General features: G+C 35.3%; 3 protein-coding genes across 6 annotated transcripts in view; 2 read left to right on the plus strand and 1 right to left on the minus strand.

Annotated features, from left to right (window-relative positions):
- The window catches only part of neil3 (nei-like DNA glycosylase 3), an 8565-nt gene extending 4280 nt beyond the window's left edge, over nucleotides 1-4285 (plus strand). Inside the window, exons 4-10 of one of the 2 annotated variants that reach the window (XM_048175744.1) lie at nucleotide 1; nucleotides 140-214; nucleotides 315-481; nucleotides 2507-2676; nucleotides 2765-3155; nucleotides 3642-3804; nucleotides 3938-4285. The exon at nucleotide 1 is cut by the window's left edge and continues 213 nt beyond it. In XM_048175744.1, coding sequence (XP_048031701.1) covers nucleotide 1; nucleotides 140-214; nucleotides 315-481; nucleotides 2507-2676; nucleotides 2765-3155; nucleotides 3642-3804; nucleotides 3938-4120 — 1150 coding nt within the window. In that variant the 3' untranslated portion in view covers nucleotides 4121-4285. The remainder of the gene's footprint in view (nucleotides 2-139; nucleotides 215-314; nucleotides 482-2506; nucleotides 2677-2764; nucleotides 3156-3641; nucleotides 3805-3937) is intronic. The other variant, XM_048175745.1, reaches the window with a different exon arrangement.
- On the minus strand, nucleotides 4227-12732 carry aga (aspartylglucosaminidase). Of its 2 annotated transcripts, none has more exons than XM_048175746.1 (9): nucleotides 12525-12732; nucleotides 12290-12443; nucleotides 7081-7193; nucleotides 6488-6600; nucleotides 5652-5763; nucleotides 5299-5374; nucleotides 4992-5099; nucleotides 4715-4848; nucleotides 4227-4608 (listed from the first exon to the last, which is right to left on the minus strand). In XM_048175746.1, the coding sequence occupies exons 1-9, from the start codon at nucleotides 12646-12648 to the stop codon at nucleotides 4508-4510; spliced, it is 1035 nt and encodes a 344-aa protein (XP_048031703.1). In that variant the 5' UTR covers nucleotides 12649-12732; the 3' UTR covers nucleotides 4227-4507. The 2 variants fall into 2 exon arrangements, with proteins under 2 accessions (XP_048031703.1, XP_048031704.1); XM_048175747.1 differs by having other exon boundaries at nucleotides 12529-12700.
- A 99-nt stretch (nucleotides 12733-12831) lies between these two features.
- The window catches only part of si:dkey-237h12.3 (teneurin-3), a 161384-nt gene continuing 148197 nt past the window's right edge, over nucleotides 12832-26018 (plus strand). For both annotated transcript variants that reach the window (XM_048175739.1, XM_048175743.1), the window contains exons 1-3: nucleotides 12832-13007; nucleotides 16590-16694; nucleotides 21565-21754. The gene's annotated coding sequence lies outside the window, so the exon portion shown is untranslated. The remainder of the gene's footprint in view (nucleotides 13008-16589; nucleotides 16695-21564; nucleotides 21755-26018) is intronic.

Below are 26018 nucleotides of genomic sequence, written 5' to 3' on the forward strand. Positions count from 1 at the left end.
GGTACAATTCACTCTGCGCAGTACCGACACAAAACTGTCAATATCTCTGTTGGATGTTACAGTTGAATGGATGTTTTACACCTTATTTAAAATACTTTTAGAGTATTATCTTTTGATTATTTCTTCTGCGCTTTTAAAGGTCAAGCAGTTGTCAAGTGAACAAGTTCATCATCTTGTGAAGATGACACGAGATTTCACACTCCTATTTTATAAGGTATTTTTCTCTCGCTCCATTATTCTGAACAATAAATGTGTGATTTTATGTTTTCTGTCAGATCTGCATTCAATTTTTATTTCTGCTCTTTCCAAAACAGTGTAGAAAGAATGGATCCCCACTTTACAAGCATTATAAGGTGTATAAACGTCCAAACTGTGGCCAGTGCAGCGGAACTGTCACTGTCTGTCGACTGGGAGACAACGGTAGGATGACATACTACTGTCAGCGCTGTCAAACAGGTGATCCAAGTGAAGTGAACATCAGGTAAGCTGCACATCCTCTCATAGCTACTAGAGGTGTAACAATTCACTCATGTCATGATTAGGTTCGATATACTTTGAACAATGCCAAAATAAAGTTTAAAATTGTATGTTTTTTTAAAGTGCCCCTATTATGCCATTTTTACGGCTCCTAATGTTGTTTTGGAAGTCACCTACAACAGGTTTACATTCATTCAAGATCAAAAAACACTTTCGTTTTGTCATAATATACATTTAATATCACCTAATTTCTCAAAGATTCTTAACTGATTAGTTTGAAGATTCAGTCTCTCTAAACCCCTCGTTTCTGTGAGCCTACTCTGCTGATTGGTCAAATGGCCCAGTCTGTTGTGAGTGGTCTACCGCGTACAGTGCGTGTCGAAAACCAAGCGCCCATTAACATAACTGAATTACAGCTCCGGAGGCTTATAAATTCTTAAGAGATTGTATACAATATATGGACAGAAAAGATGACATCGATTTTACCTTATCAATTCGAGCCCGAGTCCAAAGAAACTCAATCGCAAGCACGACCTTGAGCAGGATGTTTCTCAGTGGTAAGTATCAACTTGGTTTGTGGCATGTTATAAGGCGTGATAGCAGCATCATTGTTACAGGTTGTGATTCAGAGAAGCAAGCTGGTCCAAATAAACTGGGTACTGACCCATCTTTCAAGAGCAAGAGTTTTGCGAATCCCGCATTGAACTCCCCGAGATCTGAGAAGCAGTTGTTAGTAAAGCAACAGGAGCACAAAAGAATGGGATTGTACTGCTGTGTTATTGTTAAAAAAATTCATTTTTATCACTGATTCTTCACAGCCTCATCATTCGGAAGTGAAAATGAAACAAACGTACTTTCACAGTGTAGGACAAAGCATCTCCTCAACATGATGTTAACCACACGAAAAAGCTACAGTGTTTGAGTGCGAGTCAAGTTCTTTGTGGGCAGACAACGTAGAACACAGACAGGCATTTAGGTAAATGCGCCTAATAACCCTAACCCAGTGACGTGTACCTGTCACAGAAGTGGGATTTGAATTACTGACGACTCGTTTAGGCTTTTCAGGGTCGATTCTTTCTTTTGAGAGACAATAACTAATTATCATGCACTTTCGGCTTCACAACTATGCAGATTGTTTACATTCACAGACAGCTATAATACAGATTGCATGAAAGGTAATATTTGAAAAAGCATAATAGGCACTTTAAATTATTACTTCAAACACATAGTAAACAGATAACAAAAAGTACTGTTCATTAAAATGCTATTTGGTATTACATCAGGGGTGGACTTTGACCTTCTCCCCTTTTATAGAGTAATGGTGACACCAGAATAGAAATATTCATGATTCTGCTTGGCTAAAATTACAGAATTATGTTAGAAACATATGCTTGCACTCTGTCCCTGACTACATGCATTTAAAGTTTTAAATATGTATTTTACATTTTAATGTATTAATAATTCATAAACATTGAAGCTCAAATGTTTGACCTTCTGGGTTTAACATATTTGATGCACCAGTACCATATCTGATGTTAAATTAAATCTGTCTAAACTTTCTTTTTGGGTGAACTATACACAATGCATATTGTAGCTATCCATTGAATTTTGGTATTGCAACATGTAGTGACATGATATATTGTTACGCCTCAAAGCCCTGGAGACCAAGCCGACGTTAAAGAACTATCAGAGACGAAAGCTGACTGTGTTGTCGGCTGCGTTTGGGCTAAAAAGCTGCGCTTGAACACACCAAAAGGACTACTGGCGACCGTCAACTAGCACATGCGTTCTGTGTCTGTGTGTAATGCAGGTATCAATATATTCGCCATTCAATAAGGGAAATCAAAACTATGCAGATATACAAACCATAAACAAAGCAACACATGCTTACCTTAAGCTCATGCTGATCACTTTCTTCATTCCACTCGGCTCTGAAAACATTTTTGGTGTGTCCAGGTCTTAATAGCTACCTATTTGTATGCACACATTTACAAATGAGAATCCAGTTGCTGACTCTTCACTTTGACAGTAAACTCCCAACTCGCAATAGTCTGATTGGATGGGCTTATCAGGGAGGAATGAGCAACAATGATGATGTGGCCAAACGAGAGGAGGAAGAGTGGGCATGTTCACTTTGCACTCTAATCAACAGGCCAATCAACAAGTATTGTGATGCTTGTATGAGCCCTAGACCAGAGGGTAAGTTTCAAATCTACATATTTAAAGTGAAAATTTTCAAACATAGTTCATATCTAACTAGCTCTCTCTCTTTTCTGAGTACCTATAGAGCCCACAAAGCTGGAACATTCACCTTTGAGTCAAGACCTCATCCGCTACCCCTGCAACAGTTTTAGCAAACCCCTGCAGGAAATAAAGATGAATCGTAGGACTGCATTTGGGACCACCACTCTAGTCCTAACCAATCTCAGTGCAAAACCTGACTCTCCTTCAAGTTCCGCCATTAACCAGGCACACACACCAGAGACAATGAGGGGTCTGAGCACGCACGACAACTGGCAGCGGAGGAGTCCCGGTAATGGTGCGAGTGGGATGCAATTCAAAGGCAATGAGCCCTATAAGAGAGAATCTCTAGCAGAACACAGTCAGCCTAACAAGAGAATGAAAACCACGAATGGAGTGCTTTCTGGAGGAAGCATGCAGCGCATCTGCTCTTCAAGGTGAGCGAGTGTAGTTAGTGTTTCGCCTGACAAGATGTATTTGTGAAGTATTAATATTTTTATTCATTAATATAGCCAAAGAATACCAGTAAATATGATTTATGACAAGATGTCAAAATATATACTATGAATACACTGATTATTCACCTGTCATCATGTTTACACCCTCATGTCATTTCAAACCTGTATGACTTTGTTTATTCTGTGGAACACAAAAGATATTTTGAGAAAAAAAATTTTTTTGGTCCATACATTGAAAGTCATTGGAGTCCAGTGTTGTTTTTGGACCCCAATGACTTTCATTGTATGGACAAAAACATTTTTCAAAATATCTTTTATGTTTTATAGAAGGAAAAAAAAAAAAAAAAACATACAGGTTTAAGGGTATTATGACAGAATGGGTAAGCAATTTCTTCAAGTTGGATGGCACAATGTAAAATAAATACAGCTGATTTTGAATAACAGAACATATCTCGCACATCTAAGCAGGGGCACGCAGAGTAATGATGCATCCCTACCCACAACCCACTGCTGTAGTAGTCATCACCGACCATGCACCGTGAGAGTGGTCACTAAGGAAGGAGAAAACAAAGGCAGGCAGTTCTACACCTGCTCCTTACCCAGAGGAACTCAATGTAACTTCTTTGAGGTAAGACAAAGAATAAATTAAACTTTGAAACCTGTGTAAAATAGAATCAATTTTAATTTTCAAATGCGTTCGAAACAAATTCAGACTAAAACTAGTGGTTTGCACTCATTGCAACTGTGATTTTTTGAAACAGTGGGCAGACCTGCATTTTCCCATGTGTCATCATGGCAAACGGACTCTTATGAAGACCGTTCTAAAACTGGGACCGAATAACGGCCGCAACTTCTACACATGCCCAGTTAAAATGGGCAAGCAATGTAACTTCTTCCAGTGGGCTGAGAACGGCCCTGGCGTCTCAATTCTGCCTGGCTGCTGAATCCACAACATGAGTTGGACGTTACATCTTTTATTTAAATGTATTAAAATGCTTTTTGAAGCAATGCTTGTTTTTTATGTTGAGATGATGAAAACATAAGTGTGTGTTTTGTCATAGTAAATCTTTAATACATTTTTTTTTTTTAAATAAAGCATTTCCAATTAACATCTTTTCCTGATTCTTTGGAAACATATAGTATTGCAAGTTAAAAACACCCCAGAGTTTAAGGTCTTTCACAGATATTACAACAGATTTTTTTTAAAAATGAATGAAGTTAATTTTTAAAAAAAGTAGTGCAATGTGAACATTGATCATAAGGCATATACCATTCAATAATTCATTAACAAACTTTACATTCTTCTTAAACTTAAAACAAAATGTGGGCAGTTAAAAGCAGTCCACCATGTGCAACTGAGATTGATTTGTCGGTGGGTTAACCACCATGAAGTGGAACTGGCTGAACCCAGGAAGCTTGTTACAAGCAGCACCTTTTGGACAAAACAAAGAAAGGTATTGACAATACATTTCATGATTCTTATAACACTTTGTATTCTCATTCTGAATAAGAAACAAACATGATACATTAGCATTTACCATATCCACCAGTAGTATTGGCACAAATAAGAGCTCCAAAGAATTTGGGGTAGTACTTCTTAATTCTGGAGATGGCTATTTCACAGGCAGTAGTGGGTTGGTTTCCATTTCTCATTAAATCAACAGCTAGAAAACTTTGACACCACCCCCCCAAAAAAAATACATTTTTAATAAAAGGTTTCACATCTATATAATCACACATTCCATCAATGCAGTTCATATACCAGTTTGTTTTCTGCTGATGCTAATAAAATGATCTCTTAAGAATGGTGATTACCTAGGAAGGAAACGCATCATGATGTCTCCATCCCCTGTGGCAGCCGCTCCCCCCGCTGTGCTGTCGGCATAAGCCCCAGCTCCAGCCACTGGTGAATCACCTACACGACTACAGATCAGCATGCATATAGTTTACTAATGCTCTGTTGATAAGGGACTGGAAACCCATTTCTGTCACTACTGAACAACAGCAAAGCTAAAATCGCAGTGAAGTTTCTTGAGGTTCTGTTTTTCTTCTTATTTTAAACACTAATGCATTCTGACTTCAACAGGACACCTGAGACACACTGACAAGCTGTCATACTCACCCTGGTATTTTATGTGTTGCTCCATTGGTGGACGTTGCAGCAGCCACCTGTCCGTTCTTACCAATCACGACCATTCCTAATCAAAATTACTGGTAAGAATGTAACATCATCTAAGATCATATGCATCAATGAATTGAATCAAGCAGAGGTTTTCAAATATGTCCTCAAGGCATTCAGCCCATTTATCATGCTTCCTTTTTATTATGTAAATTAAAACTAATGAGCTTGATACTCTGTGGACCCAAGTCCAAGTCTGCATTAACAAAAACATATGCACCAACAGATCTATCTATCTATCTATCTATCTATCTAGACTTTACATCAAATAAACATAATCTTAAGATGAATATTACCAATTGTGTCATGAGAACTGGGGTCAAAATTTCCCTTTGGATGCTTTGGCCCCCAGGACTTGGCTTTGGGCTTGTATGGCCTACATGATTGGGAAGGGTTTGGAGAAACATTCTGTAAAATTAAAAGGCAAAACAAACACATAACTGATCTAGCTTCAAATTATGTTTTGATCTGGGACACAGAACAAAGTTGTTTTTATGACTTTAAAGCTTTAAAATTAGCATTACATAAGCAAGACTATCCATTTTTCATGTTATTCCCTGATTTGCTTTATCCACCTTAAAGTTTCCTGGGAAATTCTGATTTTTGAAGATCTGATTAATATAGCCAACAACCCTTACAGTTTAATCTGAGTTTGAAAACACAAAAAATAATGTATTCAGTGCATTGTTACACATATTTCCATAGGGCTTTGATTGTGCCAATAGCAGAATGTTGGAATCAACCATTGTATTCTTCATAAATCTCACTATGCATTATTCATTGCTTTTGTTTCACGGTGCATATTTTCTTGTCAGTGATTACACTGATATCCTTCCAAAACTTCTCAGCAAAGTCTGCATGAATTGAGGTAAATATGACTCTCTGCTTCTCAGTGTAAACCAAGTCTCATGAAGCACAAGGAATTCTGGTTCTAACCATAATACTGACTGAAACTTTATTTTATTTGTATTAAAAAAAAAAAATCTTTCAAAAGGTTGAAGTATATCAAAACGGTTTATCTGCAACAGATCATCTTCTAAACCCATGTTTGAAGTTGCCAAAGGTGCTTAAGAACTTTAAAGGTAAACCCCGCAGTGATGATTACACCGAGGTTCCTGGTTTTAGGACTCACCTTTCTATAGTTTGGTTGACAATCCTGCTGCAACCACTTGGAGAAAATAGCTATTGATTTGTTAGTTGATAAGTCCTCAGACCTGAAGCCCATGTTTTGTGCAAAGATTGTGGCTGCATGAAGACATAAAAAAGTTTCTTTTCAGTTCTACTAAACTTCATACAACAGGAGAGATTTGAACAAACTGAATCACATAGTAGAGCTGTTTTAAACAAGCATTAGACACAGGAAAGAGCGAAAATGGAACATGGGAGGCTTACTCAGCCTTTTTTATTGTAATGTGAATGTTAAGCAGCCATGCATATAGAAAGAAAGCTGTTTAAGTACTCTATTATATAATTCATTTTAATTAAGAGAGGAGATGGAATTAATAGAATGGCTCAAGTTATGTATACTTTAAGCTGATATAAAATCTGAACAGGCCTCCAGTGTCTACACATAATATAGAGAAAGAAATAGTTGAAGAGAACTTTTTAATACTCAAATCACACCATGTGTGATAACATTTTTCCCCAGCTCAACCTCTTCACCATTGAGTTACAGCCACATGATTTGCGAATGGAGTGCGTGACCACTGAGTGTACAGTTCCTACCTGACTCGCCCACTATGAAGGTGTGCTCTGTGTATTCCATCACGGCTCGGGCGACACCCACAGCATTTTTGACCCTGCGTAGGTCTCCTACTGCCCCCACTTCCATTGTGTCTCTGAACATGGGACATATAGCAAACACAAACAGGGCTGATACGTTACTTGATGGTTTCAATAGCTTTCACTATTTCTTCATCTATACTCTCACTCTTCCTTAATACCTTGCCGTTCTAGCTTGTACTATTCTGCACAATGTATGAAACTTTGTATTACTAGCACATTTTGTGATTATTGCCCCTTTAAGATGAATCACTTGTTGTATTCCTCATTTGTAGGTTGCTTTGGACAAAAGCGTCTGCTAAATGAGTAATGTAAATGTTAATAATGTGACACTAGTGACTTTTTTTTTTTGTCCACATTAAAACATTCTTGGACACTTTTTACAGTGCCTTCATTCATTTTTTGCATTCAAAAATAATTATTGTTTTTGGTGTAATCAATTTAGTATATCAATTCGCATAGTTCACAGTAACTATGCAAACTATAATGATAAACACTTCATAATTAGTTGCAGATTTTGGCCTGCGAGTCACTCTCTCGCTGATATGCCTGATGATTTTTGGAGTTAATTACTTATTATTTATCATTGTACAAAAAACAAAGCATGAGCTTTTGTGTCAGGTTGTCATGTTGTAATGCTAAATATAACGGTAGAAATGTGTGGATTACCACTTGTCAGAATCGATTTTTTGATTGGCTAAAATGAATGAAATCTCGTTTTTTCAGAGGATCGGCGCCTATGGTCACAAAAACAGATTTAATTTAGGCTTTTATTCACATATAAACATTCATCAATGCATAAATCAATTATGGTAAACAGAAGCTCAATCATGCTTGCTTGAGGTGCGAGAAGAACTAATGAGGTTCATTCCCGTGTGTTACACAGCATCTTTAAGCTTCCACAAGAACCAATGAGGTTTGCTCTCACAAGTCAAGCAAGTACAGCTGAGCTTCCATTTATGTTCGCTGAACAATGTGTATGTGTGAATAAATGCTTAAATTAAATCTGTTCATCATACAATGCGATCATGTCGCTTCAGAAAATTTGGACTAAACCGCTTAATTCAATTGGATTAGTTTTACAATTTCTATCAGAAGCATCAAAGTGGTACTTCCATGGGCTGTCAATGGAGGGACAGAAATCTCTCAGATTTAATTAAAAGATTTTAATTTGTGTTTTGAAGATGAACGAAAGTCTTACGGGTTTGGAACGACGAGGTGAAAAAAATGACAGGATTTTCATTTTTGGGTGAACAAACCCTTTAAATATTTTGAGACTACAGGGAGATGGTCGATGCGATTGCTTATTCACATTGGGAGTGGGCGGGAACTAAAGAGCGATTTTGGCCTATTTCAATTGTGGCGACTCTGATTGGTGGTATTTGTTTTGTTCAGCATCATGGGTAATGTAGTTTTTCATCTTGAATTCTGCTGTTAAACATATTTGTTTTAAGAAGAAGTTGAAATAATGCATCTGACAGCTTCAGCAGAAGTAAATACCATTGTTTAACAACCTTGTAGCTCACAGTATAGGTCTGTTTTTAAAGATTTGTAAGTTATTGTTAAAAATCTATTTCCCTATGGAGAAAATGAATGGAGTTTTTACTTCTGGAACCACAAAGATCCACAAAATCCCATCCTACATTTTCCTCATTTGACCTGGATATACATCACAATCAGGGGCGTAATCCAATTAATCCATAATCCAAATTAATCGCAAGTCACTCGTATTTCTAAAGGAACAGTGCCCAACAGTGACACCCGCAGGTAAAGTTACAGCAGGAGTCATGCCACTCATAGAAAACCATTAGACCCCTAAAGCGTGCGGTGGGTTTTGTGGGGGGTAATTGAGAATGAATGGGGTAAAGTCACATGAGAGGAGGCAATGTCTTCATCACGCTATGATTGGATGTAATTGGTTATGATTGGTTTGTGTGATAAATCCCACCTCTTGTTTATGTGCACGTTCCGCGCGTCAGTTTGAATGAACAAATGATGGTGTCAATGGGAAGACTGATTGAAAAGTAAGTAAACAGATCACCCAGTTAGATATCACCGCTTTATGTCACGTCAAAATCAAACCTGAAATGGACTGAAAAACATGATGACTGCTGGGTTTTTAGTGCAATCACCTTGGTGAAATTTAAAATGCATCTTCGTGTCTGTGACAGACGGTGTTTACGGAGCATGACTGATGATCCAAAATAGCCTAAGTTGACTATTAAAAAAACATCAATACAGAAATAAAATATATTGTTTAAAGGTGCCATCAAACGTTTTTTTTTACAAGATGTAATATAAGTCTAAGGTGTACCCTGAATGTGTCTGTGAAGTTTCAGCTCAAAATACCCCAGAGATTTTTTTTAATTAATATTTTTAACTGCCTATTTTGGGGCATCATTAACTATGCACCAATTCAGGGCTGCTGGCCCTTTAAATCTCGTGCTCCCTGCCCATCGAGCTCGCGACTCTATAATACAGTGCATTTACAAAGTTCACACAGCTAATATAACCCTCAAATGGATCTTTACAAGATGTCCGTCATGTATGCTGCATGCATGCTTCGGGTCATGTGAGTATAGTATTTATTTGAGTGTTTACATTTGATTTTGAATGAGTTTGAGGTTGTGCTCCGTGGCTAAAGCTAACATTACACACTGTTGGAGAGATTTATAAAGAATGAAATTGTGTTTATGAATTATACAGACTGCAAGTGTTTAAAAATGAAAATAGCGACGGCTCGTCTCTGTGAATACAGTAATAAACGATGGTAACTTTAACCAACTGTAGCCTACATTAGCAACATGCTAACGAAACATTTAGAAAGACAATTTACAAATATCACTAAAAATATCATGATATCATGGATCATGTCAGTTATTATTGCTCCATTTGCCATTTTTCGCTGTTGTTATTGCTTGCTTACCTAGTCTGATGATTCGGCTGTGCACAGATCCAGACGTTACTGGCTGCCCTTGTCAAATGCCTTTCATAATGTTGGGAACTTGGGCTGGCATATGCAAATATTGGGGGCGTACACCCCAACTGTTACGTAACAGTCGGTGTTATGTTGAGATTCGCCTAGGGTTGCCACCTTCAATACAGAAAAATAAGGGACGCCTGCCGCAGCGGGGGCCACACCCCTCGGGGCCACGATGACCACAGTCCCGATGGTGTGCCAGTGGTGGTATTTCATAACTTAAAACATGTTTTCATAAAAATATTAAGATTGATACCAATGGACATTATGATAAGATATGTGCTATTGAAATCAGTGTGAACAGATGCACTCAATCTCTCACTATCACAACTCAAGTGTTCATAATGAATACACAGCTATGACAAAAATAAACATAGGCCAACAAAGTGTGACTGAGACCACAAAAAATAAGCTTTTGGAGGAACTTGTGAGATGTGAACCATATTTTAATAACTTATTAAATTAACAGATCCATAACTTAGTAATTATAATTTAAACAAACTGCAAATTGTCATTTGTTGTGAACAAAGATTTTGGCTAAAATATTTGTCACTGTTTGCTGTAACACCATCCAAACAGTGAAACCACACCTAAATAACAGTAAATGACATAATATCTACATACATTTCTTATTTAAGTAAAACATTTAACATTTTTATTATTGGCAAGTAAATATATTTTTGTATTTGTTTATTCCATTTTTATATAGTCAATTGTTAATTCTATAGTATTGAATGATGCAATTATTTAAATTGGTTAAACATAACAAATAGTTGTTTATTTTATTCACATAGGTTCTATATTTTGATTAAATATGTATTAAATATATATCTCTTATCTCTTATCAAAGTAATGCTTATGTGTCTGACTGTACAACTTAACCTTAATAAACAAATCCTACCATAATATGATTAATGTACATTATTAACATTATTTCTTAATAGGCAGCATATGCAATCTAACATTATCAATCAAAAACTTGAGGTGATTAAAAAAAACAAACAAAAAAAACATTACACTATCTGCCTCAGGAGAGAACCGTGAGGCGGCGTCCCGCCCTCCTCTGACTCTGATTGGCCGTGATTCACGGCCCGTGAACCTGATACAAACCAATCAAACCATGATGGCAGCGAGTATTACCCAATCAGGGGCAGAATGGGACGTGTCTTCACACAATGCGGGTGGGGTGATTTGCATGGGATGCTGCATAATATGGACCTATGTAAAATACGGGGCAAATCGCGTCCCGTATTGATTTGATACGGGACGCGTCATTTTGGCTGTAAATACGGGACGATTCCGTATTTCACGGGACGGGTGGCCTGTTCTTCGAAGGTCTTTTAAACAAATGGGATTTATATAAGAAGGAGGAAACTCACTTTATGTCATTTCCATGTACTGAACTCTTGTTATTTAACTATGCCAATATAAATTCAATTTTTAATTCTAGGGCACCTTTAAATTGTTACAGCCTTTAGTTATTATTTTGGAATGAATGTAGAAATGCTTAAAACACTGACTTGATGAGATTGACTTGGTTTTGATAAATAGAACATTACATTGTTAATGTAAAATTACAAAATAGAATTGTATTTGGGTTTTTTTTCATGTAATGTAAAGTAATGTTCATTTAATGTTCAGATGTGTCAACGTTAAGAGTAGTGCACACAAATTTACATTTGATTCATAAAAAAATAAAAAAATGTGCCTCCTCATTTCAGAACACCACTGCACAACACTGGTCACAATAGGCACAAACGACTTTCACAACTTGTTTCATGGCGATTTTAATCTATATTGAATTGTAATAAATTAAGATAGTACAACAACTGTATGATTCACCTGATGTATCCATAAATGTATAAAACCCTGCTGAAAAAAATCAAGCATACAATGGTATGGTTAGGTATGTTTTGAAGCATGGAAGCTGGTTTGAGCTGGTTTATGCTGGTCATGAGCTGGTTCAAGCTGGTCAAGTGCTGGTCCTAAGCAACTAGCTCCAACTCAGTACCAGCATAAACCAGCTCAAACCAGCTTCCATGCTTCAAAACATAACATAACCAGCATAATATGCTGTTTTTTTCAACAAGTATTTGATTTTTATTTATTGTATATTATTAATATTATTCAATGTGGGCAAATACCTTGTTAAGCATACTGATATATGCCTACCCATTCATAATCATCGCGTCAAGAGTGGTCTCTCCGCGCTCATCCGGGCTCCCGCCGAACCCCACACTACCATCACACTGCTCGAGCTCACACTGCGCGCAGCCCATCTCCACTGCGTCCAGAACCGAGCCGCCCTTCTGAAGCGTGCTCCAGGCTACAGAGAGAAACCATAGAAAATTAAAGTCTAGACATCCCTCAAAGCTCATACATGGTGCAGTCATGGTTAGTTTCTCACCTACTCTAGCTGCATCCTTAAAATGCCAAGTGTTGATCACCAAGGGAAGATCAGCTTGATTTAGAGGGAGCAAACAAATGATGACAAATACTCTTTGAATCATATTACAATACCCAATAGACATATAATAACTTTCCTTCACTGTATAAGGGCACCCCGGTCACGAGCTCTGTCATGCAACTATTCACATCCGTGTTTTGTCACGTGATGGAGTTATGTTAATGAATATTTAAAGGGACCGCGAGGTCACAAATAGTTAGGCTACTGTAGGTTATAATTTGATGTGACGAGGTTATATTTTGAGCTAACAAATGGATTGAATTCGATCTAAGTTTTCATTTTTATGTCTTAGGGGTTGAGTTTTATCAAAACTAAAACATTTTAAACCTTTTATTTCTTACCAAGCAGACAACAATGTCACAAAGAGCACGATTGAGATTAAATATGAGATTGATGTGTGAAGAAAACAGACTCAGAATCAAGGTAAATACCACTTGGGAGCAGATTTTTATTTTTTTAATTTCCCCCCAATGACAACGTAATTCTTTCAAATTAAACAAAAAGTATTATTTTAACATTTATATTTAGGACACATAAAATGTTAGCCATGAAACTAGCCTAGCAATCGAGATTCAGAAAAACAGATGACAGAATTTTCTTGTGATGCATGTATATACACTAAACAAATCAGTTTGAGTGTGAAGAGTGTTTTAGAAGATTTTTATTTCAGTCATGTCGTTCACAATGCTTCATGGGGTTGTTGTTATTTTACCTTTCTTTTTGTCTGTTTCTGCAAGTTTTTTTTTTTTAGTTCAATTCAAAGTCTTTAATGTTGTGATTCACATTGTAGCTGATTGGTTTGGTTCATAACTCTTTAACAAAGACTATATGGAAAAATAATGGAAAAAAATCTTCTGGAACCAAGGCTGCTGAAAAAGTGGATGGGCACTTGCACTCTATACAGCAACTACAGTACCAAATAGCAAAGCTGTAATATAGCCTACAACAACTAAAGACTGGCTATTTAAAAACTCTTCATATATAGTGAGTCCCACATTGTTCATCACATGGGATTTAGTCACCTGGTTAAATAACGCTTAGCATATCTTAAATCCTGCAGGAACCTTAGCACAGAAACTCCGCCAAAAATAGGATGAAAAGGGGCACATTTATGTAGCCTGCACTCTTGTATGCGAAACATGACAGCAGTAGTACAGTACAGGTCTTGACAAAGTGTTGCTCTAACCAGAGAAAGAATGCAAAGATATTGAATTTGCTGTTACATTATTCATAGAAGGAATATACAGTTTTATACCATATTTTATTCATGGATTTGCCCTCATACAATAATGCCTTATAAAAGAGTCTGTATGCAACAGAGGGGTGTGTGGAGCTTAGAGGAGTACAGCTCTGAAAGTCCAATAGAAAGAGTTATTAAATGCACAGAAAGAGCAGAGACAGATCTAATACTACTAAATTAAAGTGACATAAGCAGGATTTCTAGGAGTGTATTACAGTGCCAAACATCAATTTCTTTATGGTAATAATGTAATGTCTGTAGCGTTACCAGTATACCAAACAAACAAGTAAAAAGAAACCTGTCTTATAATAGAGAAAATAAGCAATGTCTCAGAGCATTATAAACATGGTTAACATCTGATATGTTTGGAGTTTGGACACTCAAAAAGAAAAATTAGGTTTGTGAGGAGAATGTCCCTTGACACACTTAAGACCTTTCTGAAAAGAGAACACTTAGCAACATGAACCGTGCAGAAAGCATCCTTCCTTACACACTGATTGGACCTCTATGCTATAAAGAATGACACATACTGTACATCTTAAAGATGAATGCGAAATGCTTCTATGATCTTCTGTTTTCTGTGTTTATCTATCTTGTTAGTTAGACCATTTTCATTTATTCTTGTTCTTGTTTAATTTGTGGTAATATTGTTATATACGTTTGTCATTTTGGTCACACTTTAGATAAGAGTCCAATTCTGACTATTAGCTAAATATTAACTATGACTTTTGCCTCTATAAACTCCTAATTACTGCTTATTAATAGTTAGTAAGTTAGTTGTTATGTGTATTGGGTAGGATTAAGGGATGTAGAATATGGTCATGCAGAATAAGGCATAATATGTGCTTTATAAGTACTAATAAACAGCCAATATCCTAGCAAGGTAATCTAATAAACAGCTATTGAGAATTGGTATTTAGCTTTATTATTATTTTTTTATTATTTCAGTTTCATTAATTTTAGTACTTATTTTTCAGTTTTTTCTAACTTTCATTTGAGCTTGTTCATCTAATATTTATAATTTATTTTATTTTAGCTTTATTCCAGCTTTTACTAGTTTTAATTTTAGTTAACAATAACAACACTGGGTTTTAATGGTCTTAAAGGGTGAAATAATTTGGACATTATGATTTCATCTTAATGATCAATTAAAATCGGTCTAATTTATCTTATCTAGTTTTAATGAGAGGTATTTGAGTAAAAAACTAAAATATTACAAATGTACAGTATTTACTAATGAAGGTAAAATGGCTCTGAAATCTTACCAAAATGCCATAAGAGTGCAAGTGCATTGAATAACTTGCATTGAAATCAGGTTATTATATACAAGTTGCAACAAAGATGTGCTTCCATGTGTTTTTAAACAAAAAGTCAAACAGATGGCGGAATGTGTTTATTAATGTGCCAGACTTTGAAAATACATTTGAATTTCATGAAGTTCTTTTTAAAGTGGTTTAAAAGATGGGAGTCGGTCAAAACACATGCTGAGTAAAACTCCAGGTGAGGTGGTGCTAACTAACACAGCAGTCACCTGATGAATGGGGTAAATTGCATTCAAATTTCAATATTTGGCATAGGAATAAACATTCAACAATGACAGATCTGTCATCAGATGATCTCAAATGTTGATGAACAAAGGTTTGGGAACTGAACTGCCCTCACAAGGGAAGATGTGTCTATACAAGTCTTTATTTGGGCCTAAAAAGGGACTTTTAAAATAATGCCAATCATATGCCAACAAACATGTTAATTATAAAAATTTTGCATGTAGCTTGAGGCATGTATTTGTCTATTTTTAGGCCAGTAACCAATTAAATATATGCTTAAAAGTGAGATTTTGAAGGCTAAGGTCACCAAATGTCAACTAATTGGAAAAACTTACTGTCCCTCAGTTCAAATAATGATTTAACAGATTGTGGCCTACTTTCATAAAGATTTTATTTTTATTTTTATGTGAAATTTTACAATTATACATATTTTTGCGTTGTTGTTCTTGTCTTGAACAACAAAGATTAGTATAATGCAGACTACTGCATTTCGGCAAAGGCGTCTTTTATGTTTGTCTATATAAACGTTATGTAAATTATATTCAAATTGCATTATATGCAATGTCTTGAACATGAACTGACACAAAATATGTGTCAACATGACTAATTCCAGGATGTTTAACAACAAAAATGTAGCATAATGTAAGATTAAATATGCTTTACAGGGAAAAAGCATTAATTTAAAGTCATTCTGACATCAGTATACAGTGTCTTTATACAACATTCACCATGGCTGTCAGCGCTAAATCTTGTATATTTTACAGGAGACTCCACAGTTGTTGAAATTAGATTATGTTACTTGGGTATTACATGGAGATCACATTAGTCCTTGGTCTGACAAAATATAGTATTTTTTTCAAATAAATGATCCTAAATAATTTACATGAATTATCTTATATCCTCAAACTATGTTTCTTTTGAAATATGAAAGATAAAATTTGTATTCATTCTTATTCAGATCATGCCATGATTCTGAACCAGTGTTCACCACTGGAGATGCGGATAACATTAGAAATTTGATGAAGCTTTTATTTCTTTAAGCTTTGAAGATATATATATATATATATATATGTATGTATATATAAATAGGAGAGAGAAAGAAAACTTTTAATCCAGTATGTGCTGGATAAAAAGAAGCATTGAGAAATATAATAGCAAAAAAGACAAACAAAACAACAATATATTCGTGAGAAACAATACTCTTATTTTTTCCCACAGGTGTCCAGAGAAGCCAGTTACAGTCTGCCTGCAGCAGCTTTAAATTCATCCAGTGAAGATTGTCTAACCTTCTGGGGCAATTCAGGTCTCTTTGAGGACCTAAAGGTCAGTGATTGAAGCTATTGCATCAGCGATGTCACCTATATAGCCACCCTGTCTTGTCTATGTCAGTTGTCCAGTCAGGGACTGTGATTTCTGTTTTGAACAGGAAACCAACCCTGGAGCAGCTCAATTCTTCAGCAGTATATCTGGGTTCATTCCTTCCCAACTCCCAGCAACTACCATTAATGTAGAATGAATGCCTCTGGCAAAACTTGAGCTACCAGAATTATGGGTCTGAGTTTACCAGCATGCATCCATCTCTGCTGCTAAGCATGAAAAAGTGAAAGTGAGAGACTTTCAGAGCCTAGCAGAAAGGCTGGAGATGGGTTGATTCAATTTAAACATCCACACAAAATATAAACAATTAACATTTGGAGGATGAGCATGTATTTTATTTTTCTCAAAAATCTGAAAAACATCTTTTTCTGTCTGAAAACACAACAAAGATTCAGTCATATTTCTAAATGATTCCAAACGTTAAAGGCACACTATGTAGTTTTTCGCCGCTAGAGGTCGCCTATTCAAAACAAAGGCGTAGCTTGATGATGCCAAGATTGAGCGTGGATTCTTGGGAGACGTCGTCTTTGCCTCACAGCCGGTGGAAAAGAATCAGGACATGACTCGGGCAGAAATCATGTTCATGGATGAGATTATTAACGTTACTGTAGTATGACGAGTGTAGCGCAACAAGGCACATTGCTAAGAGCCATTGCTAATGAGAGACGAGCGTGACTCACGGCTCGAGAGCAGCAGAACTTTTATTATGCCGCAGTCGCCGCTTCCGCTTCTTCCGGTCAAGCATATGTGGGGTAATGCAGTGCTCTTTATCATTTTAGATACATTTGAGTGTGTTAAAAATGATGTTATAATGTTACTCTGTGAGTTTGCTCAGCGGCTGCTATGAGACACTTGTTGCACACTGCAGTAAGCTAGATCGATATTAGTTATGGTAAAACATGGTACTCGTGATAAATCAAGAAAATGAGATTCAAACAATAAGAACGATTGATAACAATGATTAGTTAATGTATCCAAACAGTTGTTCCCTTATCTAATAAAACATAATATATATCGTTGACTGATTTAGAAATCAATTCTGGTTAGACAGTTTACAAAATAGTAAACACTGAAACCTTTTACTTCTCAAGGTTTAAAGTTTAGACATAATGATTCTAAGCTAATTTAGTTCACCAAAGTAAATAACCCGAGACCGCATCGGTTATTGTATTTTCAGTTCTTTTTGTGAGCTAAAATATGTTTAAGATATCAAGATATTCTGAGAGATTTGTTCTTGTGATCTAACAATCTGCTAATCATTTTGTTTTCTTTTTTTCTGTTCTTTTGTTTTGCCAAATCTTTTGATGTTCATACATCACTAAAATGATCTAGCTGGTTGACATGGATGAGGTTTTGTCAAAATTGCAAGAGCATCAGTTAGAAAGATCTAAACTATTAGTCTGACTACTCTATCAGAAAAAAAACAACAACGTATTGTTGTGGTTAAACCTGCTTAAAAAAGCATTATTTATTGCAGATCAATACCATGACCCATCATATTTGTATGTCATTGGCCAAATATGCAAAAAATACAATACTTATTATATTTTATTTTTATTTACTAATACTTTTTATACTTTTATTATTATTATTATCCCATATTTTAATGGCCAAACATTTTACTTGAGATCCAAAAGAAAATGTGAACTGTCCTTATATCTGACTAGTCTTTTCTTTAACCAGTTGATGGGGCTGTAGAGTCACATTGGAACTTATAATAAATATAATTGGTCTAATCAGTGCTTCAGGATTGCATTAGGATTACATTACTTTACAATGAAGTTACAAAAAAAAATAAAAAAAAATTGAAATAATGCTGTAAATAATAGAGAGGGGTCCCGGACTGTTATAGCTGGTTACATTTATTGCCTCCTTTGAACTATATATTGCTGGCAAACAGGATAATTTGTATTTGTAAGTAATCTGCTGCAGTGGCGTTTGTATATTTTAGGGTGTAATCTATCTCCAAACAGAAGAAAACACAAGGGCCTGTGGTGTTTGTGATCGCACTTGAATGGTTGACTTATTCCCCGCTGCTTCACTCGCTTCCACCTTCTGTCTGCTCAGTGCAGATAAGGCTGGTGTTGTAAGGGCTGTAATATGTTGTATCTGAGGTTAAGGTTAGATATCGTACAAATAATCCTCCGGGGGCTTTGAAAAGCTGTGTTATTCTTGTCATTCTCTTGTTGTCTTACTTCTAGCAGCTACTTGCCATTTAAAATGAGTAACGAGTAGCATAACAAAAGCAACATAAAGCAAAGATTCTTATTTCACGGTGTATTTGTGATTTGCCTTGTGATATTTTCCTTTTATTCTCTTTTGGGACTGCAGTTGCCCTTGAAAATGTAGGGGGGAAAATTAATTTAATTTTCAAATAGGCCTTTAACTGTATACTTTAATTGTATTCAAGCTTTTCAAGCATCTGAAAAACAACAACAAAATGAAATAACTAAAGATAAATCACCTTTTTTTTTTTTCTCTCTAACATCTCTACCATACATTTGTTAACCCAATAACTAAGTAGTCTAGGGCAGAGCTCCTCCATTATGGACAGCAAGCAAACCTATTTGGTTTGATTGTTACTTTTAAGGCTTAATCTATATTATTCTCTGTCTTTTACTTTACCACCTTTTCTTTATTGTTTTCCTCAGCTGAACTGATTTGGCTAAATGAAGCTCTGTTGTCATCTAACAAAACGTTATCGTCATGACTCGTTCTCAGTGCTGCATATCGCATTAGCATGTAGTGAGTGAGGTGCTGCCTAGAAATCAACAGGATTATATGCATCTGTGGCTCACTGGTCGCATCCTCTCAGTCCTCTTGTGAATTTTGCCAAGCTGGCATCTCTTCTGCAGTGTAATTTAATGCCTCTCCATCTCTAAGAACAAGCCTCCCTTACTCACCCAAAATAGCAGTGTTTTTCTGCACCCCACTGTGATATGAACACTATTCGGATCATTATAGCTCAGAGGCAGAAATAAATGGCAATATAGCATGCGGCGACTAGTGTTGCGTACTGCATGGGATGGTCAAAAGCCATTTGAGAGAATTGTGCTTCCGTTGGGTGTTAATTTCCTCATGAAAAGCTCTTCCTCATATCTTTAATTAGTTAAAGAAGATTTAGTTAATAATAGTTGATGGTGAAACCCCAAGGGCGCTTGATATTAAAATGGTTCTCCTCAGTGAGGTATTCATTTTTTTGGTATTCATTCAGTATTTCCCCTTTGGGCTTATAGTCCAATATCACATTTTACAGTGAACCTTTCAAGCTGTGGGGGGTTCAGTGAAGATGGTCTTGGTTTGTGTCTGACAAGAATTTCAATCACACGACAGCTGATATTTGCTGCAGATTGCTGCATTGATCAATGTTTTTTTTTTATAGAGAGAGAAATCATTGCTGAAAAGGTTCTTGAATGCTTTTTACAGTCACATCACTGCTTCTGTTTTCTTTTCATTCTTTTTTTTCTTTTTTTTCCCGATCCTGAAGGTCTTAACATTTCACTCACATGTAGTAACATGTAGGTGTATGTGACGTTTATTTCACAAAAGATTTAATTTTAAGAATCTAATTTATCTGTCTTGGTTTTCCTTCTTGGTCTGTAACACTGGCTTTGCAATAATTGATAACAATTGTTCTTTGGTAGGTTTTATTCACATAAAGCTAAGGTAACGTCTATTAAGCCCAACTTAAGGTTTTTCTGTACAGATCTAAAAATCTTGTTTGACTCATTGAATACAATTACTAAAAATAAGAAATGCATAAAACATCTCTTATTCTGAAAAAGTAAGATCTTTATGTACATGAACTAGATAAAGAATGTCTTCTGAAAATGTGTATGCAGAAAAACAAAGATCTGCTAAAAAAAACAAAAAAAAAACTGTTTGCATCCTTTTTGTTTTGAGTTATGACAATTTCGAATGAAATTGCTTTCAACCAACACTACATTGAGTTGAACTTTATTTATTTATTTATTTGTGTTTATGCCATAAATTATTGAAGGGTTAGTTCACCCAAAACTGAAAATCATTAATTACTCATCCTCGTGTCGTTCCAAACCTGTAAGACTTTTGTTCATCCTTGGAACACAAATGAAGATCTTTTTGATGAAATCTGAGAGCCTCTTCCGGAAGCTCAAATGTGCTGCGCAACACACAAGAATGAACCTCATTGGTTCTCGCAGAAGCTCAAACGTGCTGCGTAACACATGAGAATGAACCTCACTCATCAAGCAAACATGCTTGAGCTTCTGTTTACCACAACTGATGTGAGTTGATGAATGTTATATGTGAATAAAAGCCTAAATTAAATCTGTTCATCATATAAAGCGATCAAGTCTCTTAAGAAAATTTGGACTAAACCACTTCATTCTTTTAGTTTAGTTCTCTTTATGATCTTTTTTAAGCGTCAAAGTGGTAGTTGCATAGCTGCCGGTGGAGGGACAGAAAGCTCTCAAATTTAATCAAAAATAATTTTTTGTGTTCCGAAGATGAACTTGATGAACCAATTAATCTTAATTAATCTAAATTACACACAATATTAAGTTAATGTAATGATCAACATTATTATGTCATCAGAACTCAAAAAATATTGTTTGCGACTTAAACAAATGCATGGTTGCAAGTTAAAAATTAGAATTTATTGATTTAATTAAACCTTTTACGTTGCGTTAACAGGCCCACTGAATTACTTTTTAGTGTATATTTATCCACTTCTGTTTGATGTTAAATGACTTTGTATGATTTTTGAAAATGTAAAATGTGTATTTTCTTGCAAAGTTAAAAGTCACCCTCACCAAAATGTATTGTTTTCAAACAGGTTTCGCTGCACTCCTCTTGTCTTCCATTGGTTGGACTAAGCCCAGAAGTCCCATCCCAAACTGGGAAACTTGGAACCTGGATAACGTTATCTATTGGCAGTCTGTTCATCTCAATGGCAGTCATGTGGCCGCAGGCACACACATCCCCTAGTTTGTGATCTGTAAGCTGCCATCTTTGCTTCATGGGTGGTATGTAAACTTTTATGTCATTTAAATTAAAATGTAATTTATTCCTGTGAATTTTCAGCAGCCATTATCATCATGCTGATTTAGTGCCATTTCTGTATTTCTTATCATTACACTCTAAAAAATGCTGGGTTAAAAACAACCCAAGTTGGGTTGAAAGTGGACAAACCCAGCAATTGGGTTGTTTTAACCCAGCGGTAGGGTTAAATGTTTGCCCAACCTGCTGGGTAGTTTTATTTAACTCAACTATTGTTTAAAAATTACTGTATTGCTTAATTAAAATTAACCCAAAGTATGTTGGAAATGAACATTTATTAATGTTCAATGAATAATTATTAAACAATAAACATTTATTAAATTGCGTATTAATACATTTATATTAATAAACTATTAAACTATTAAATTTATATTAATAAAATATTAAAGCTTATTAATAAACATTCACCTTTTGTCTATTATTGTTGCCTCTAATTGCATCTGGTTTTTAATTTCCCAACTATTTTGGGTTCATTTTAAGCTAGCCATATAGCAATTTTTAAACAATAGTTGGTTTAAATAAAACTACCCAGCAGGTTGGGCAAACATTTAAACCAACCGCTGGGTTTGTCCATTTTCAACCCAACTTGGGTTGTTTTCAACCCAGCATTTTTTTAGAGTGTATCAATGTTGAAAACACTTGTACTTGCTTAATATTTTTTGTAGAAACTGATACTTTTTTCAGGATTCTTTGATGAATAAATAGTTTAAAAGAACAGCATTGATCTGAAATAGTAATTTAAAAATGTCTTTACTGTCACTTTTAAAAAACTTAACGCATCTTTGATAAATAAAAGTATTCATTTTCTTTAAAAAAAACAAACAAACCAAAACAACAACTTTTGAACTTAACTTACTCATTATGCGAATATCATGTTTCTCCATTGAAGAGTATTCAAAAGTACATATACATTAGCAGTGTAATGTCAAACTATCACCTTCTGGCCCGGGACACAAACGAACAATGTTTTGATAGCACCACAGTGATTTAATATTTTCAAGGAAATCAACCTACAAATGGTTTGCTTACTGTTGTCTTTGAATCTCTGAGATAAGACAAGTATTATAACATCAAACAAATTACACACAGAACCTTTTGAAATGGGTGACACATGCACACACACACACACACACACAAAGTGAAAGGTCATAAACAACTTTCATCTCGCCTCATCCCCTTTTCCTTCCTCTCCCTCCTTTAATATTTGTAGCACGCTCATCAAGAGTGAACAACAGAATGAGTTTACATGACAGACATCTTTTGCCTTTGATATGGTACAGATTGTCTCTGGATAAGGTTTTCATCGTTGGAACACTAGCGATTAGACTTGTCTAGCATGAGCGCAGGTGAAATTTTCTCATTTGTGTGTGAGCAGCAGGGGGCCTGTAAGATCCGTACCATCTTTGAACGCTGCTGACTTTGAACATTCCTCATCTAAAGCTACAATGTAAATCAAGCTGTAACCTCAGCAAGGTGAACTCTGAAACACAAAAGCCTTTGCTGCTATAGTGGCAACTCCTAGTCAGAACACGTACTTCCATACGCGAATGGACAAAGTTAAAACTGAGTTCTAACATGAGGTGTAGTCAAGTTATATATTATATTATATTATATTATATTATATTATATTATATTATATTATATTATATTATATTATATTATATTATATTATATTATATTATATTATATTATATTATATTAGTTAAAATTATTGTTTCCATCTTGATTTCTCCACAGAAGTTTAGATGTTTTTGAAAGAAGTTTATTTCTAAAATGTAATTTATTCCTATGATGTCAAAGCTGAATTTTGAGCAGTTATTAGCTAATAATTTAATGTGTCCTTGCTGAATAAAAATATTCTTTTCTTTCAAAAAAATAATAAATAAAATAAAATAAAAATAAAAAATCTTACTGACTTCAAAATTTTGACTTGTAAATGTGGTGAAATCAAGCTGGAAATATATAACGGGAAAATTATATATAGGAACTCATTTTGTGCTGTCTATTAACAGCACAAACACTGCCATTAAACGTGTGAAGACAATCATGCACCCTGGAAAAAATGTTTCCTGCTGTGCAACAAATATGTTCCCTCTTTTTGTCATATTCTCAAGGTGATTAATTAGCATTAGGCTGAGGCATGCAAAATGTATGATAGACACGCTTAAATAGGGTAAAACAACTCTGCATACAGGTAGATAAGTGACAGTTTTGTCCATCAAAGAGGATTTGCTGTGTTAAGATATCAATGTGTTATTTTGCTATCAAAGTCTTTAAATAAATATTGCCAAAGGTGTAATTTTCAGCATGATGTGAATGCATATGTGGTAACAGCAGATTTTACACACCACTGGGTATGAGGTATATCTGTGCAAAGAAAATGTGTTGCATGGCCTTTGTACTCCCTTTGAAATCTACTCATTTTACTTCCTTTTCGAATCCCTGAAACCATCTGTCAAGTCAATCTGTTTAGAATTTACCAAATCTTTGCAGAAAACTTCAGTTGCCATTGGGGGAACCTGTTTGCAACAAAAATGTTGTCATTGTGACTATAGTGGCAAAACATTTTGTATGGCCATATGCATTCACTGGCTTAATATCTCTGTAACCAGTTGCCTTATGCTTTAGTGAATGGATTGGCTTATGTTTCATAGGTTCATAAAAAAGCAGTTGGTGTTTGATTCAGCATGTTGTTCATTTGTTCAAAGTAGCTGACATCTGTTCCGTACTTTAGTAATGCCTCAAGGATGCTTTGTGGTCGTCTCTGTCTAATTCTGAAAGCCAATCCTGAATTGTTCATAGACTGTGCTGCTCTCTCTGAGGCCTCAGATGCTCCAGCTACAGTTTTCGCAGTGATTGAGGAGAACCTTGTATGATGCATACCAGCTACGTATGTCATACATACAGTAGGAGCCTTAAACAAGTCTTTTTAGTAGCAGGGATTAGAACCAAGGTATTTTAGGTTTGTCCTGAGCAGAAATGATCTTTGCTACACTGTAAAAAATGAATGTGATTTTAACGGTAAAATATTGTAAAAACGCTACGGAAAAAAAAAAATTGTAAATAGGTTAACAGTAAGTTCCCGTATTACATACAGGGAAAAACTGTAAAAGCTCTTACCAGACATTTATGCAATTTTCACAGTAAAATGCTGTAAATTTTACAATTTTTATAAGTAAAAAAAGACAAAATCAATGTATAATTTACAGTCAAAAACTGTAAAATGATGTTCCCACAATTCCCTGTGTGACACTCCACATTTGAAAGTATTTTGTTTAAATAATCATGTTTCTTAATAGTTTTTGTTATCAGTTACATACATTATGGTTTTATGTTACATATTCTGTTGTTTAATGAATGTTTATTGCATTATATAAGTATTGTGGGTTACCATGATGGTGTTTTGCGTTTGCGTGAATCACTCTTTGCACCTTCTTTATATTAGTATATACTTCAGCTTGTGGAAAAGCTACTTGTGATGAGCTCTGATTCTTCATGTGTTTCTCTTTTACCACCTGCATTATTATGGTGGTTGTCAGTATATGTTAAAGGTACAAAACAGATTTTAGTAGTAGTGTGCATTGTTGAATTTATTGGTTTACATTCAAATTTCTTAAATTTATTAAATTTTATACAGTAAAATTTACAGTTTGTTCTGTAAATGTATTTACAGTTTATCTGTATTTTTTACAAAATTATTCTGGCAACCACAGCTGCCAAAATTATTTTGTAAAAACGACAGAATTTTTTTTACAGTGTATGTTTCAGCATTTTCAGTTTTTGTTCAAATTGCTTACATTTTGGAATTCATTAATTGAACACAAAATTTATTTTAGATAGCTAGACAGGCAGTCAGTTCAATAAACAGACCAATAAACAGTAGCAAGTAAGGCAAGCAAGTTCACTCAATGGGTCGTCTTGTTAACGCCTCCAGGCAGCCAGTATCTACTTGAATGGAAAACTGTTTTCAAGATTATGTTTCATATGCCATATCAGAAATAAAATCTGACTGCAGTAGTATTCAAAAGTATCTACGTTTTGCTTCTTCAGCTCAAATACCGCTAAAGCAACATTTTTCAGCGGACTTTCCAGTTAATCTACATAAACATTCTAAAGTACTGTGAACAAGGTGGGACTTCCATTTCTATTAGCCACTGTATTGAGCGTTTTGATTTCTCCAATTTATTTTTCTGTATGTGGGCCATCTCCTCCTTTTTAAACTGCCTGTGC

This window comes from Megalobrama amblycephala, linkage group LG23 (genome assembly GCF_018812025.1).
Source record: "Megalobrama amblycephala isolate DHTTF-2021 linkage group LG23, ASM1881202v1, whole genome shotgun sequence".
Classification (NCBI taxonomy): Eukaryota; Metazoa; Chordata; class Actinopteri; order Cypriniformes; family Xenocyprididae; genus Megalobrama; species Megalobrama amblycephala.

Excerpts from the sequence above, each read along its gene's own strand:
- aga (XM_048175746.1), bottom strand. The coding sequence starts at position 12,648 with ATGTCTATTGGGTATTGTAATATGATTCAAAGAGTATTTGTCATCATT. Across the intron at positions 12,444-12,524 it reads TAAGGATGCAGCTAGAGTAG|CCTGGAGCACGCTTCAGAAG; the intron begins GTGAGAAACTAA and ends TTCTCTCTGTAG. Across the intron at positions 4,849-4,991 it reads ATGATGCGTTTCCTTCCTAG|TTTTCTAGCTGTTGATTTAA; the intron begins GTAATCACCATT and ends GTGGTGTCAAAG.